General features: G+C 36.5%; 1 protein-coding gene across 1 annotated transcript in view; it reads left to right on the top strand.

Moving 5' to 3' along the window:
• Positions 1-18,284, top strand: part of ipo11 (importin 11) — a 172,617-nt gene that overhangs the window by 131,548 nt on the left and 22,785 nt on the right. Inside the window, exons 28-29 of the mRNA XM_081349379.1 lie at positions 6,486-6,581; positions 10,081-10,165. Of these exons, the coding sequence (XP_081205505.1) occupies positions 6,486-6,581; positions 10,081-10,165 (181 nt within the window). The remainder of the gene's footprint in view (positions 1-6,485; positions 6,582-10,080; positions 10,166-18,284) is intronic.

Raw genomic sequence — 18,284 nt, 5'->3', positions numbered from 1 at the left:
ATGTTTCTCATTACAATATAAATATTCAATCCGGCCGCTTGAAAACACTTGAGCATGTCTCTGCATGCAGGCTCATGTCTGGACAACACACTTCCCTTTTCTGAAGGGTGGCCGTTCATCTACAAAATATTTCACTCTCTGGATTTATCCTGTCTATCGTACTGTATGTGTCCACATTTTGTATGCATGTATCTGTCTGTATATGTGGCCATCTTGAAATCTTGTATTATGGAATTGCGTTCGGACCAGTGAAATCGATTGTGGTGCCGCTGCAGGTCTGTTGTCACCTTATTTCATTGAGATTGATCTTACGGGTCATTGTTCTATGAGATCAATGATGGCATCATACCAGAGCCCTTCATTGTCAATCTCCCTCCCACCCAAAGAAATGATTAACTGGCAACAATGATAGCTCCATCATGGCCTTGTTTTCCATCTGCAGTTGTCAGGGCTTTACTGTGATACGCAGGAGGCTCCCAGTGCGGCTTAAGCCTGAGTCTTGGGGGAGAGAGTGGGCTAGCCATGCATTATCACGCTTGTAGAGACAGCCTGGATCCGTGAGCGATATCTCTGAGCCTCAGTCTCTGAAGCTCAGGAACACGATGTTGTTTTCTCCATTATTGCCACATCTTGCTTTCTGCTCGTATCTAAACCAGTGTCAGAATTGATCTTTTCCATTACTTTTGCAGGCAGGGTATGAATGCACAGTCATTCAATAAATAAGATAGATTGCAATTACGACCGCTACCGTTTTTAACTGATCATGAAAGCATTATTCCAACATTTTATTTAGAGGTAGCGCATGAAAAGACATCAGCTCATTAGTGATTAAGGTATTTTAATGAATATTCTATTAATCAACATTAAGAATTGCAATTACACTTCAAGAGCGATAAATGACAGTGTTAATTTTTGTCATAATTGTGTACTGTAGCTCTATTTCAGGGGAATATTTTTGAAATACTTTTTTTCTGACTAATTTACTAATAAATATGATGCATGTCATAAATATACATATGTCAAATACCACATTTTAATTCTGATTAATTAGATTGAAAATGATTACCTATAAATTTAAATAATGCTGTAGATTTTTACATATTCTGAATAAGAGGTACAAGGAGTATAAAGTGCTTGATGTAGTTGAATTTGACTTTTTTACATTTAGGTCCTGGAAAACCCTTGAAAACATCTTTATTTTTGAAGAGGTACTTGAAAAGTGCTCGAATTGTTGACATACAATGTATATGAAATTAGTGTTTCAGTTTTTAGGAAAAAAACACAAATACAATATTTTCATGCAAAATTAACGCTGCAGCCCTTAAGTATATGATATAGCTTTCATTCTTCAGGTCAATCGGATATTCATAAGGGGAAAAAATCAGTTTGAATGAGGAAAGCGATATCTCTGTCATAGTATCCTTTCAATGGTTTATGTGATTTCCCATGCCTGACAGCACTGGTCAATGGATTGATCTCTATTAAGTGAAACGTTGGATACCTTATATCTGTAATTTGAGTAATAAATAAATAAATAATAAAGATATTGTTTGATAAGTGTTGATTGTTGTCCTTGAAATAAAAAAAAAAGTAGTGCTTGAAAGTCCTGGAATTTCATTTTACAGAATCTGTATAAACCCTGGAATAAAAGGTTTTTAGCTGGAGAGTAATAAACATAATAATATGAAAAATGATGCCTGAGCAAACACCAAACATTCCTAGATCAGAATTTTCAAATATAAATACACTACCGTTCAAAATTTGAGTTTTTTTTTTTTTTTTTTTTTTTTACTTCGATTCTGCAAGAATGCATTAAATTCATCAAAAGTGACAGTAAAGATATTTATAATAAAGATGTTTAAACTTTATATTCATCAAAGAGTCCTGAAAAAAAATTACTGGTTAATGGTTTTCACAAAAACAAAGCAGCACGACTGTGTTCAACATTGATAATAAAAATAAGAAATGTTTCTTGAACCGCAAATTAGCATATTAGAAATTATTTCATGAAGGATCTTGTAACACTGAAGACTGGAGTAATGATGCTGAAGTAAATTCAGTTTTGCCATCACAGGAATAGATTACATTTTTACATTTATTAAAATCGAAAACCGTTCTTTTAAATTGTAAAAATATTTCACAATAGTAAAGCTTTAATTTAAAAAAAATGCAGCCATAGTGAGCATAAGAGTCTCCTTTCAAAAACATTAAGAAATTTTACCTTGCTTATGAATGGTAGTGTAAAATCGCTATTACAAATCATCCTTGCCTTTAATTTCACCTTAATTTCTGACCCTGATCAAAACAGGGAATTTTCTGTCTGGTGTGCCTCAAAATACTATTTTAATATTTGTGATAATACAATATTGCAATATACAGACTTATTTTGTGGGGGAATTGTGCTCCACCAGTCAACAATCATCCATATTCAGGTGCCTTTTCGTTTCTTTATACTTGTGTGTCTTGAACGATGCAGAGAAAATTATGAAAGCTGACTCTGAAAGGATATTTAGCTGTGCCGAGAGGCTTGCATGAAATGAGGTCCAGCATATTAATTTTCAAATGCATTCAGGGCGCTATGAATGCCATTTTCTGATCCTGCCATTACTATTCTATTTGCTGTGTTCTGACTCACTCTGAATAAACACCTGTGGGCTCACAGCAATGCCAAAGGCACTGAATGTTTCTTCTCTGAGGTGCAATACGTCACAAACAATTTCACCCCTTAATGAAGTATAACCACGTTGATGACAGCAATGAAACGCTACAGATTTGTCTCTGCTTCAGTCATTTGGAGAGCGCGGAATAAACAGATGATGATAATAATGATGTAATGATCTCTGTGCATACAGCCTGGCCAAAAAAAATGGGACATGCAGATTTTCGTTTTCATTTCTACACATGCACAAGTAGAACCGTCCAGAGTGTTTTCCACCAGCTGCCTTTGGAATAATGATGTTGGACTTTGCCAGAACATTTAGACATTGTAGAGCAATCCTGCTTGCTTGATTACAGTTGGAATACATATTCATAAAGAAAGCCAAGTGGATTACGTGATTTAGACTGTGGTTAATTTATCACTAATTTCAAGTAGCTTATACCATGGTCTGGGTGAATACTCGATTCTGATTGGCTGCAGGGTGTCCATTAAAAAATGATAATGTACACCTAGGAAGGCGTCCCGTCAATTTGCCTGATGACAGTTCTAAATGATTGCGCTGGCTCAAACTCACTGATCAACTGCTGCGGTCGGGTCGCTGTGGCCACGTTGCTTGGCAACGCCTGTATACGGGAGATATTAAATAGTGCGCTCGACTTAATAAATAAAAGCCCTCACGATTTTTACTCTAAAACACATTAAAGTATTATTAATTGATTAAATATTTCTTTCTTTCGTAAGTGACCATGGTATAAGCGGGTTAATGCCCTTCGAGGTGTCCATTGTCAGGTATTAATGGACTTCGCTGCGCCTCGGACGGTTCACGCCTCGCCGTCGTCCATTAATACCTGATAATGGACTCCTCGTCGGGCATTAACCCTTACATAACCACAAGACATGTTTCACAGGTAAATAGATTCAGCTTTTTCTTTCCATTCTTTGACAAGGTTTCAATCTTTCAATCACTAATCTCCCTTTTTGATATTTGTCATAATTGTGCAGCTCTATTTCAGAGGAATTTTTAGTTTATTGGTCTTTTTTAATAAAAAAAAATGCAGTGTCATTGATTCACATTGATACTTCACTTTAATAGAGAAATTATATTATAACAGTCATGACCTGTTAGTGATGCTGTTACTATGATTTCACATTTAAAGGCACAGTAGCTAAAACACGGCCCTTTTCTAATTCTAAAGGTCAAATGTCTGAGGGTCCAGCCTCAACTTTCATTATAAGTGCACAAAAAAAGAGAATAAAATTATATTTGATTTGAAAGACTTTACAGTAGTTTTACATTAATGCAATTCTTCTGATATGTTGTCCCATAAAAAAATGTTTTTTGCTAGTTTAATTGTCCAAAAGTGCCGCTTTTAGCATTATTAGGTAGTATACAGGCCTCTTTTTCAGGTCCAAGCAGGGTGATAAGAAATCTTTAATATGATGCATCTGATCAATAGCACAGCTCTTGTAGCTCTAATATTGGCGTGTTGAGATAAGATTGCCTCCTACCCTGTATTATACTACACAAAAATGTAATATTACAGCTGTAAGCTTTAATAAATGTATAGCTGATGTAGATATTTTGCTAGCTTTGGTGCTTGCCAGGTTTGTTTGTAGCTGACTTACAGGGTGTCTTCCGGCAAAATGCTAATTGGCTTTTTTACAGTATATATTCTAATATATGCTTAGCATGACACATTTTGAGTTATTTAAAACTTTTTTAGTCATCAGTTTTGAATGGTGAGGCGCATGCAATATTGAGAATTTTACTTTTATGTAGTAAAAATGAATGAAAACGTAGATATAATATGATGTGAACACCTCGTTTTGGATTAAGTTATTCCCCAGTACTGGGGTGCAGATGGGTAATAGGCAGGCACACTTCGTATCACAATCGTAATTTCATACCACCCGTCTTTCATTTCTGACCAATTTGTTGTTATTAAGTCATATCGGCTGTGCCCCTCTCCCTTAGCAGCCTCAGTACCTCATCATCTTCCAAAGCAGAGATGTGATTCCTGCTCTAGAAATGGTATCGACTAGTTCATTTCACCGAGCAGTGTTTTTGAGATTTAATTAGGACTGACCTTCCTTATCTGGCTTTTCATTGAATGCTGCATATGAGCAGATCTGAGGCGGAGGAAGAATCTTCACAGGGTTCTAAGTAGACAGTCGAAGGATCTTGTGTGTTCCAGATCTATGAGTGACGAATGAAGCAATTTTTATCAGACATTGGGGGATTATATTGAAGGCTGTGATGGAAAGGGCTAAACACAGGATAGAAGAGAAATGGGAAGGTGCTGGCAAGGTCAAGACCCTAGGATGTTTTCATTCTTACAGGTTATCAGGGATAAAAGAAATGACAATTCTGTCATTATTTACCCACTCATATCTTACGATACCCATATGAATGGATTTCTTCCATGGAATGCAAAAGGAGATGTGAAAGGTGACGACAGCTGTGAATAATGAATCAAATTTCAGTCAAGTACAAATCTATCATATGGCTTCAGAAGACTTGGAATATAGTGCACAAGTCGAATGATTCAAGGTTAATATTGTTAAATAAAACTTTAAAAAATTATAACTGTTGCATTTGCAAGTAATTGAAATAAGTTGAATCTCTAAAATTACTAATAAAATAGTAATGTTTAAAAAATATATAAAAATGACTATTACAAAAAATAAAATGAACATGAAAATGACAACTGAAAAATATAAAAATAAAAGCAAATCCAAAAAATAACAAAAACTATAATAGTATATAAATAATACTAAAATAGCACTTGTTTGTGTTTTTATTTTTACTGGAGCTTTCACTGTATAGAAAAGAGCAGCTCAGGCGTTTGTCTAAACTTCTTCATTTGTGGTCCACAAAAGAAAGTCATGCAGTATGTGTTTGGAGTGACATGATGAGGGTTGTAAATTATGACTGAATTTACATTTTTGGGTAAATTATTCCTTTTACATTCCTTCTCATGTGACTGTGAAAAGGTGAGATTGTCCTTCATAAAGTGCTAACTGTTGTTACATAACAGAAAGCATAAAGAACATCTGCATTAAGGGTTTAATAATCTAATGACATTCAACATTTATTGGCATGTTTAGATCCCTTGAGTGCAGTTTGGATTTGAACACTCAGCCAGACAGTATTTTTTCTTATATGATTGTTCCTTGCATAAAGGTTTTGTGAGTGCAAGCTATTTCCAGGCTGAAAAGGCTTTCCAGGCTTTTTTTTTTTCGGACTGAAAATCTCAATACCCATGGGCAAGGATGTCGAAAGTACCGGTGCTTTGCAACCAAGTCAATGCTAAAACTTAACTTAATAAAAAAAAAATGTAACAATAGCAGTCTTTCTAAAGTTTAGCTAGGCGAGTATCAACTCCATACCCACGCACTGTCAGACTGACAGGTGACTGCTTTTGAACGCTTACATGCGTATTTGCCTGCATGCAAAGGCATTTCTTGTTCGAAATGGCTGTCTTGGTGTGGCAATAATAAAAATAAAGATAATGAAGTTTACTTAATTGAGAAATACTTGAAGGCTATTGTTTTTATGCCATTTGTTTATACAGTACGTTTTAGCTAAATTAATGTTTTGAATAGCGTATTTCTTTCTGTTGTGGTATCGTATTGTGAAATTTCACTCCCTTTGGTTCTGACTACTAAAACTTCCACCATGACTTCCCTGTTCACAGGCTTGTGAAGACACCCTAAAACATCTTTCTGTCACAGTCGTGTCATTACTCACAACATGGCTCTCTGAATGTTGGAACGCTGTGTTCGTTTTCTGAATAACGTTTTTTCCACTGCAATCATTTTTCAGCGTGATCCAGGACAAGTTCTGCGGGATCATTAACATCAGCGTGGAGGCGCTGCACGATGTTATGACGGAAGACCCTGAGACGGCTACCTTCAAAGAGTAAGTTTGATTCTCTCTTTTTGATGACACTTCTCCACAGAGGCATTTTGTCTGCCTAATGACCTGGAAAACCTGGTGGACAAGGGCACACGCTGTCATGGCAGGGTTTCATGAAACAAATGCTCAACATTAAGAGAAGTGATCGTGATGTGCATCACAATGTTTGTATTTGTTAGATTATATATTATTATAGCAGGTTGCGTGTGTGTGTGTGTGTGTGTGTGTGTGTGTGTGTGTGTGTGTGTGTGTGTGTGCGTTAGGGGTGGGGGAAAAATCGATTCTTAGATGAATCGCGATTCGGGACGTGGACGATTCTGAATCGATTCACAAATGTCAAAAATCGATTTTCTAAAAAAAAAAAAATTCTAATAACGTAACATTGACGGAACGCAAAAGGCGGAACTCTGAAGCGGACTTGCACGTGCGCGGACAGTCTGTGGCGTGCACATAACAGAGACGCGCACATAACGGACGCATGATGGCTAAAGGCCAATTTATACTTCTGCGTCGAGTGTACGCCGTAGTGTACGTCGTAGGCTACGCACGTAGGCGACGCCGTCGTGAGCATTTATACTTCTGCGAATGTCTGTGTTGCTTTGCAGTTTCACCGCCGAAACGCTAGTTGGCGCGGGTGGGTTTTAATGTTCCACTGTGTTTACATTCCTCGCGGCTGTTTTGAGTTTAGGTTTCTACGAGCAATGGCGGACTGAAGGAGTCATACAGATGGCTGTATTTCCGCACTTCTTTAAGCAATCTCTCGGTCACTTGGTCTATTTCCATGGCTCTTCACTGATCTTCGGAATTTAAAAATGGCGGGCGGGCGGTGCAGAGTGCAGAAGATCATTCCGGAAATGCGTAGGAGGAAACGCGATGCTATCCAGCCGACCAATCACAGATCTTGCGGTCCGCGTCGCCGCGACGCGTAGTTACATTTTTGAGGAGGTGCGCGTCAGGGTACGGCGAAGGGTACGACGTATGGTACACGTCAATGCGTATGCTACGCCGTACCTTCTACGCGCACCCGACGCAGAAGTATAAATTGGCCTTAAGCGCCAAATGTGCAATGCCAGTCACAAAAAGTTACATTTTGACTGTAAGTTACTCTCTGCAGATGTTCATTCACTTTCTTTGTATAAGCTGTTTTTGATTGTGGTATACAGCAAACATTTCAAGTCATAACTCTTTATTATTTAGTTGTGTACTAGAAGTCAAGAGCGACTTTGTTTGTTACTAATTATTCAGAATATGCATAAGTCCACAAGCATTATACGTTATGATAGCTTCTGGTACATAATTCTATATTTTTGAACGAAAACTGTTTGTGAATTTGCTACAGCAAAATTTTTTTTTTTTTTTTTTGTATGAAGGATTATATTGCTAATTGGAAATAACAAGAGGATGTTGGTTAGAAGTCTATTATTAAATGCTACTATGCTAGAGATTCAGAATATGCTGAAGTTTGTATTAATTTACTACAAGTATGCTGCTAGTACAAGCACACATTTATTTTCCTGTTGGTTCTCAGCAATGTTGGGACATATGCTGGCAAATGTAACCTTACAGTTGACTTGCCAAATCACTTCCATTTGTTTTATTAATACAATTAATATAGGAAGTATTAGAGGTAAGTTCGTTATGGGTCATCATAAATACTTTGCTTTAAAAGTACCAAGTAAAAACATTTTTTCAATGTTTTTGATAAAAGGCACTCCCTGAGAATTGAACTTAATAAATGTGAAAAAAAAACACTTTAATGTCTGTCATTATGTTTGTCATTCTGTATAGCAAAGCAGATGAGAGTAGATCATGATCAGAAACCTGATTAGAAATCATTATGAATAAAATCGAATTGTTTTGAATCGAAAATCTTTTTGAATCGAAAATCGATTTTGAATCGAATCGTGGCCTCAAGAATCGGAATCGAATCGAATCGTGAGATGGTAAAAGATTCCCACCCCTAGTGTGCGTAGTAGTGCTGTCAATCACTAAAAAAAATGTAACTAGATTAATCACATTTTTTTCTGTGATTATTTTCAATTAATTGAGATTAAAAACACTTAAGCTTTTAGGCGTTTCTAATATATTTTATAATGTAATAATTTCACAGTTAATCGCCAAATTAATGTAGAAACAACTTAAAGACAGTATATTTTAAGTACTTGTTTAATGGCATCTTTTTATGAATGAAGGCTACTATCACTGATACTTATACAGCTACTGATGTCTAACAGGTAGGAAATATACAGAAATTGAATAAAGTTATCAAACAGTCTGCACTGCATAAATTACAAATTAAATATAGATGGTACCTTTGTTCTTTGATTAACTTTAATGACAGACAGCATTATTGGCTGCTGCCACTTTAAGACCTTGACACCCGTCTCATTTTCTCACAACTCTTTCCATTCATTTAAGACTTTATTTAACTCATTTAAGACTACTTTTATAAGGATATTTGACAAAATGGACATTTTGTGTTTTACTGTTTGTAAAGCGTGAAAGATAAATCTATACTTGCGTGCGCTTTTGTGTGCGTTGTGTGTGTCACACAGACAGGATATTCACAGACAGTGCGTTCTCTTTTTTCTTGTTGCGCTTGAATGGTTTAAAAGCATTTACATGAATAAGAGCGTGAACACTTATGTAATGCTAGCCAAAGGATGACACAAAAACTATTATGCGTTAATTGCATTAAATAGTTTTAATGCATTAAACTGGAAAAAAAATGATCGCGCACGTTAACGTTGACGGCACTAATATATATATTATATATATGAGGCTCTTAATGCATTGTGTTTCCTTCTGGAGCATCAGTGAATGTTTGAACCTTTTTTAATAGTCGTGTTTGAGTCCCTCAATTGTCGTCAGTTTGAAAAGATGTATCTCAAAATCGTACGGTTACTGCTGGAAAGGGTTCAAATATACAAAAGATGCTGGAAAACTGAAGAATTTGCAGGACCTGGCCAGCTAACTGTTTGCCATTAAGTGCCACAACCCCTCTTTCATTGACTTGCACAGTTCAATTCTCACACCTTAATCATATTTATAACTCCTACCTTAATAAAACAAGCTGTATTACTATGAGTAATGATTACCTGGAAATGTATATCTCTTTTCTGGCACACGTGCCATAGGTTGCCAACCCCTGGTATACAGTATGTTTGTTTTATGTATACGTTTGGGTTGTGTGTATAAAGCTGGTCATGAAATGTGAATGATGCTGTGAGGTTGCAAATATTTCATGACTTCAGGATGTAGTGCTATACCCTTATGTTCATCTCCTAAGGCATTTTATCATTTCCTCACACATACTTCAGTGAGGTGTCAAAAGAGTGTTCATAAATGCAGTGAGAGATTACACAGCTGCTGGAAAATGGGGGAAAATGGCACATTTTAGAAATGTAAGAAAGTGAAAGTGTAACATGAATGTAATTTCTCTTCTTTGCGCACACACACACTTCACAATCTTACCTTCTTTCTCCGGCTGCCTGTCCTCTAGCTGCATGCTGATGAGCCACTTTGAAGAGCCGAAGCTGACAGATGACGAAGAACCCCCAACAGAACAGGACAAGAGGAGGAAACAGGTGAGTTTCACCCCGGCTCAAAGGTCACAGATGTTACGCTCGCCTATTGATGACAGATGTCACAAAGTGGCTGTTATTGATCAGTTATAGTGGGTGTTGATTGAAATAGTACATTAAAACTGATTGGACAATTAGAACTGGCTGCATTGCTACTTCAGTTCACAAACAAAGAGGTCAAAGGGTGTTAATGTGTTCAGAGATCTCAACTTCTCATGAACAAGCTTGATGAACATCCAACTTATCCTAAGGATAAGGGTCTGAAGGTTCAATTTTCTCACGGTTCACTATATGCTTCTGTCCTGAGGTTATGGTCCTGGGGCCGGATTCACGAAAATCCTCTTCAGAAAGAAGTTAAGAAAATTCTTAAGATAAATTCTAAGTTTCATAAGAATGTTGCTATGTGCAGTTCTTGGAAAGTTCTTCAATATTTTCTTAAGAACACCCACATTTCTTTCTTAACAAGAAAATGAAAGGCTTTCGTATGACTGGCTTGACGGGCGTTAATCACTCAGCGTCGTGTTTTTAATGCGCCATATCAAATTATGTCGTTATTTATTTATTTATTTATTTTTAAAGCGTGAATTTGGGTATTTAAGACAGGTTAGGATGATTAAGAACGTTCTTTTCGTATATGAATTCGAATATGAATACTTCTACTATGAATACAAACATTTTTTAAAACAAAATATTATTGTCTTCTTTCTTAAGGCGAGACACTACAGGTGAATAGGGTAAAATTATTAACTAGCAGATATCACCATGAAACTTTCCCAGTTGATTACATAAATTAAGATGAGAAAAAAAATGATTACAAGTTTTCTGTAATTTAATGTTTAAATATGAAAATTAGGCAATTTCTAATTAAATATGCACTAATTTGCATATATTGTTTTGCAAAAATGATGTTATTTAAGACAGCGCAAATACCTGTGTTTACATCCTGTTTTCGGTTGAAGTCTAAAGTAATCGATTGCCGAGTTCACGCGCGTGATCATAGGTAACCAAACCTATGCGCGTGAACTCGGCAATCGACTACTTTAGACTTCACCCGAAAACAGGATGTAAACACAGGTATTTGCGCTGGCTTAAATAACATCATTTTTATACATATCTTTCACATCTACTGCAGTCAGATTCACTCGTGTTCACTCAGAAGGAATCACTCACATTTTCTGTGCACTTGTAATGACACATCAAGGATGTTAAGAGGCTAAAAGCAGGTTTAGTACTTGCCCCATTGAAGTCAACAGGGTGCAAATTTTAAAAATAGAATAACTCGGTGTAGGCAACAACACCGATTTTTGTCGTTGTTCTCTGTATTGACAGCACTCCAAATGTACAAAAAAAATTAGCTCAATGTTAAAATTGACCGGAGTTCTCCTTTAATGCATCACAGGATTCCTACTATGCAGTTTGGAAAAGTATGGAATTAGATTTGAGTAATTTACAGGTCTGCACAAGTATGGAAAAATATTTGTTTGTTTTTTGTCTATTGCCTCTATTCAGTTTCCTAAAATATTAAAATAAGAATGAATGAATGTGCGTGTGCCACTTAAAACATGTAACAGATAAGGGATCAAACGATCATCTAAATTAGACTTTGCTGATCGTGCAACATCAAACCACATTTACAGTATCTAACCGATGTGTCAGAGATGAATATACACAGGTTTTAAAACATTCAAGGTTTCTTCTCATCATTTAAGCATGTTATCACTTGAAGAAAACCAATGAAAAAAAATAAAAATAAACTAAAAATATTTAGGGATACCGAATATAATGCTGAAAAATCATTTGTGTTAAATATGGTCTGAAAAATCTACAGAGGTTTGGAAATTTGAGTATAGAAAAAGTATAGAATTTTGAAATAATAGAAAATGTGTAGGAACCCTGCCATCAAATGACATCAACTAACAATCAGTAATACATTTATTACAGTAATGATTCATACTTGTTAATTAATAGTTAATGTTAGCTTCCATTAAAGTCCATTAAATAATACTTACACACAATGTTTGATTTTAATAATGAATTAGTGAATGCTAAAATTAATATTAAATAAGATTGATAAATGCTTTAGAAGTATTTTTAACTGTTAGTTAATGTTAACAAATGGAAAGTTACAAATTAGATGAACCATGGTACAAAAGTGCCATATGGTGGGTGGCAAACAGTGTTTTGTTGTTTTACTTCTTTTTTATGGGAACTGTCTCACCCATAGTGTTTAGATAAAATCTGTAATGAGAGAATAAAATGCCATTTCTGTGTTTTGGAGAGAATTGTGGTGAAATCTCAGTCTATCTTTTCCTAATGTTATTTTTGTGTAACACCCACATGAGCATGTTTCAGCTGAGTGGGGCTCCTGATAGAAAATCTGCCAACAACAATAGCTTCCAAACAACAGCTGAAAATGATCAAATCAATCATGTGAAGTGCAGTAGTTCAAGTTTTTTTTTTTTTTCAAGTAGTTCGGTTTTAAGTGAGTAATTTCTCTTAATTGTCTGTATGATAAAACGGCTCTGGTGGTTTATGATACTTTCAGCCGCTAGCTGGTTTGAAATGAAGCACATTTTTGAGCTTGCAAGTGGCAACCTTTTCTCACTGGTCTTATATGACGGTGTTTCTTTGTTAGAGAATGATGTGGGATGATCCTCAGTACCAGAGTACTCGGAAATGACAGCTGTGACTAATCAAAACACAACTCCGGGGGATTCATTTTTCTGTTTTTGATGGAATACAACATATTTTACATATCATATACATGTTTTTGACGATATTTTGCTTTTGCAGACTACAATTTGCATCAATACTGTACCCGGTGACATGAAGACAGAGGCCAAAGCGTAGCGTTTACCAAGATTGCTTTCTAGTGTTTTAAAACAGATAGTCAGTGCAACTGAATCAAACTGAACGCAGATGCTCATTTATTGTTTTTACACCACAAGATGCAAAAAAAAAACCCAGTAAGATATGATCCAACAGCCAAAGGGGCCGTTCACATAGAACACATTTTGTTTGAAAATGTGAGATGCAGGGTAGTGTAAAAATGCAAACTTTATTTTAACTATATATTTTTTGCACTTTAGAACATGAAGCTAAGATAGGTAATTTTCTATAGGTACCGGTAAGACTGTTTTGACTGTTTTTTGTTCCTCTCTTTTTTTCCAACTCTGTTATTATTAATTTTGTCCAAAAAAATGCACAAGAGCAATACAAATACAGAAGTATTATCAAATAAATAATAAATAAAAAGAGATAACATGTTTAATTATTTTTGTATACATATAAATATATATACATACCAATGCATACATATATGTATACAACAACCAAACAAATAAAATAACAATAATGATAATGATAATAGATGAAACGATGTAACCTTGCTTTCACTTGAAATGTGTCCCCACATTAAGTCCTTGAATTTGAGGGTATTGTATTTGGAAAGTCTTTGAAAGGTCCTTGAATTTGAAGTTAACCAAGGTGTGGGAACCCTGCTTTTAGTAGATGGCACACAGCTATTTGTGTAAAATGATTCTATTGGTCACTGTAATGTCCAGGAGGTGCTGGAACATGTTTGTGTACCACTTCCGTGTGGAGTAGGTTGAGTCATTTTGAAGAGTTACGGTAACGTACACTCACCTAAAGGATTATTAGGAACACCATACTAATACTGTGTTTGACCCCCTTTCGCCTTCAGAACTGCCTTAATTCTACGTGGCATTGATTCAACAAGGTGAAGCAAGCATTCTTTAGAAATGTTGGCCCATATTGATAGGATAGCATCTTGCAGTTGATGGAGATTTGTGGGATGCACATCCAGGGCACGAAGCTCCCGTTCTACCACATCCCAAAGATGCTCTATTGGGTTGAGATCTGGTGACTGTGGGGGCCATTTTAGTACAGTGAACTCATTGTCATGTTCAAGAAACCAATTTGAAATGATTCGAGCTTTGTGACATGGTGCATTATCCTGCTGGAAGTAGCCATCAGAGGATGGGTACATGGTGGTCATAAAGGGATGGACATGGTCAGAAACAATGCTCAGGTAGGCCGTGGCATTTAAACGATGCCCAATTGTAGGGCTGCACGATTTTGAGAAAAAACCTAATTGCGTTTTTTCTGACAAATATTGCGATTGCGGTGCGATTTTCGATTTTTTTGGTTTTATTTATTTTAAAGCTTAAAACTGTACTTTTTATGTAATTTATGTAATAAATATAACCTTATTGTAAAGTGTTACTGATTAGTTATACACCGATTCAGACGTCTCCTGAGTTCACTGTTGGAAAGATCAGTTGTTTTAACCATTCATTAAAATGAATCGGTTCAAAGGAGTCATTAGTTCGCGAATTGGACGTGTCATGCGCGTTGTGTGATTATCCCAGCAGTTAGGACATGGACATCCAAGATTTCTGTCAACACAGAAAACATTTCATCACTGGATATTTTTTTCGTTTAATTAAAGAGTTTTTTTTTGTCAGTTAAATGTCCGGAACGCTTTTCAGTTCAATTTATTTAGCACAATTCACACCCAGCGGTAATTCAGGGGAAAAAAAATCTCCGAATGATCCACATGAAACTTTGGTCTTCCGACCTTTTACCACAGTGTCGATTTATTTTGTGCGAGGGAGAGAGAGCAAGACAGCGCTTAGTTTGGAGACGGTGAAGTCTTGTTTACACTTTCGCCAGGCTCCGAAGAGAGAGAGAGAGAGAGAGAGAATGCGCGCGCGCGCGCGACCGGCTCTCTCTCTGCTCGTTCTGTCAAACATGCGCCCTGTCACTCACAAGCGCAGCAGTTCATCTACATTACTCACCGATCAAATAATACTTTGGCGGGACAAAAATTCACTTTGGCGGGCGCTAAAACAAGTTCAATGCAGAAAATTCATGCGTGAATTTAACTTAGTAGGCTACATGACCATGCACTCGCACAAATGCGACCACATAAAATTTTAACTCGCACATTCTCAAAAAATGGTCGCATATTTCGGCCATTTCTGCGCAGTTACAAGCTTTTTCTATTGGCACAATTCGAGGTACACGTTGTGTGTTAGCTGCTTTGCTGCTGACAGAAATACGGTGCACTGCATACAACCTTGTAACTTTCCATTGCCATTTCTAATTGGCCAGCAAGCCAGGAACGCGAGATTCGACCATTTTGATTGGCTAATAGGTTTGTCACTCAAATGTCAGAGGCGGGGGAAAAAACCTCAGACTCCTGAGGTTAGGTTATTGCGGGAGTTAAAACCTCAATATCGATGCGATAAAGGTTAATCGTGCAGCCCTACCCAATTGGCCTCAAGGTTGTGTGTGTTGTGGCTTCACAAATACTTTGCTGCATACCTCGGTTGTAACGAGTGGTTATTTCAGTCAAAGTTGCTCTTCTATCAGCTTGAATCAGTCGGCCCATTCTTCTCTGACCTCTAGCATCAACAAGGCATTTTTGCCCGCAGGACTGCCGCATACTGGATGTTTTTCCCTTTTCACACCATTCTTTGTAAACCCTAGAAATGGTTGTGCGTGAAAATCCCAGTAACTGAGCAGATTGTGAAATACTCAGACCGGCCCGTCTGGCACCAACAACCATGCCACGCTCAAAATTGCTTAAATCACCTTTCTTTCCCATTCTGACATTCAGTTTGGAGTTCAGGAGATTGTCTTGACCAGGACCACACCCCTAAATGCATTGAAGCAACAGCCATGTGATTGGTTGATTAGATAATTGCATTAATGAGAAATTGAACAGGTGTTCCTAATAATCCTTTAGGTGAGTGTATATAGCCTGTTTGGATGTGTCGGTGACTACACACCTGGTTTAATAGTGTTAACTTCTATATTTTCTTTATTTATTTTATTGTTAACTTTATTTTAACTTGAGTGCCATGTCTTTAGAGCTAGTTTCTTTAGTGTCGTGCGTGAGATGCTGCAAAATATGCAACACGTGACCGCAATGATTTAAAAGCTTCTGTCTAGCTCATGCTTAACCCTCTGGGGACCAAAAACGCGCCGGCGCGTTTTGCTCGTTTTTTTTTTTAGCAATGAAAAATAAACACATAATGCTCTGTTAATTTTGATCTTTAATTTCCGTGTTATACATCAATCGATCCTGTTCAGTTTCAATTTTTTTTCTGTATACTCACAATAAAAATAAAGTGTTTTGCTTTTTGACAAATAAAGAAACTTTAACATGATGCGATTTCTGCCTTCCCTCTATCAGTAAACTCCCATTTGAAACGCGTTCGAAAATGATCTATAACTCCGCGAAAATTCAGTCAAACAGGCAAACAGACCCACGGGCATAAAGCTTGAGATCGCAGCTGTTAAATGAAGTCACTTATATAAAAAACAAATATTATCAGCTTCTGTAATCTGTATAAAAAGAGAGCGACTCCAGTCGACCTCATTACGAGATGATTCACACTAATGTGACCACTCCCCGGAGAGCGCGTGCTATTCAAACGCAAATTCTGAGAACTATTTCAGAGCTGTGAAACGCCCACATCAGCTGTAAACAAAGCGCGTCGCGACTCCTCGCGAGTGAGACATTATAGCCTACCTTATGGAGAAAAGTTTCCTCAGAACAGTGCTGATATGAGGAGCAATATATCCTGATATGAGGAGCAGATCCCGCTGAGAAGTGAGGTAGGCTGTTTTCTTTTCTCACGTGTGGAATAACGTTATGGAATAACGTTAGTGTAGGCCAATGCAAACCGCAAAAAGATGAATCGCATTTCTATAATATGACTCGCCTTTCTGTGAGATGAATGAAGGTGACATATTTGTAAAGACTGTTTAGCCTAAATATGAATCGCGCGTCTGTTTGTGAAAGAATAAACTGCTTTGCTATAGCCTACTGAGATGAGTAAAAATCGACTGGAATATGTTGAAATAAAATGTATTTGTATAAGCAACATATTAACCTGCAAAAAAATACTATTTTTGTCAAAAATAAATTCATAGACTAAGATGTTAGATGTTCCAATGTTGGCTATATTCAAACTAATGAATACATATGATAAAATGTAGGCCTATAATCTTTTTTTTTTTTTTTTTTTTTAAAGAAAGAGTACACTTGAAATATTGTTGAAATTGTAATTATTGTTGTAATTGTAACATTTTTAATAAAATAGCAAAACATATTTACAAGAGAGATGTAAGCGAAATCTTAAATGGTCAATATAAGTCTTCTAAATACATCTTTTGTCTTTGCATTGTGGCTCAGTCAGTGTCACACCTGAATGAATGGCTAATTATGCAGAGTGGGTGTGGGACACTGTAATCTAAGGTGTAAACTACTCCTCCCCCTCGCATATTGGCTTTCCAAGCAAAACCTGTTTTACACCATTTAAATCAATGTATTTTTTTGTGAACAATAAAGCAAGACTATTTTCACATAATTTTGAAGCTAGAACTCAAAGGAACAACATCAATTACTCAAAAGTCTTGTGGACACATATTTAATATGTGTTTTGTGTTCTTAAATCAGCAACTTTCATTTTATTTTTTTCCAATAACCACGCATAAACATTATTCTCTTAAAAATACAAACATCTACATACACGTTGCTCGCATATTATGGTAGCCCTGTTTGTGCTATATAGAGTGAATTTACACCTTAGCCATTAACATGTTTATAAATAACTGAAAAAAGCACAAATATCAAGGCATGTCAGAACATCTCAAGGACCCCAAAAACAGCTTGGTCCCCAGAGGGTTAAATAGAAAAACAAGGGAAATACAGCGCAGTGGAATGCAGAAAAATGGCCCCTTAGGCATCCATTGGCCAATAATTAAACAATTGTGCAGATGGACACCACCACCTCCGATTTGTCTGTCAAGTGCTCAAGTAGACAAAATGACCAAAATATTCTTCCCTAATAAGCAGTCTCACGCCTATGTCCCCGAAAGACTGAAATGCTTCAAGTAGGAGGGATGAGATTGACATGTTATTATCCAAGTTGCATTAGTGGCATGATATAACCACTTAGACACCATGGAACTCAAATAAGTTCGTTTTTTGTTTTTTTGGTGTATTTAAGCTAAAGAAATTTTGCTGCCTTACATTTTTAAGTACAATCAACTTGGATGTTTAAGTCATTTCAACTTAAATGATATT

Source organism: Scardinius erythrophthalmus (genome assembly GCF_964197995.2).
Source record: "Scardinius erythrophthalmus genome assembly, chromosome: 20".
NCBI classification, from domain to species: domain Eukaryota; kingdom Metazoa; phylum Chordata; class Actinopteri; order Cypriniformes; family Leuciscidae; genus Scardinius; species Scardinius erythrophthalmus.
This window is presented reverse-complemented; position numbering and strand designations above follow the sequence as displayed.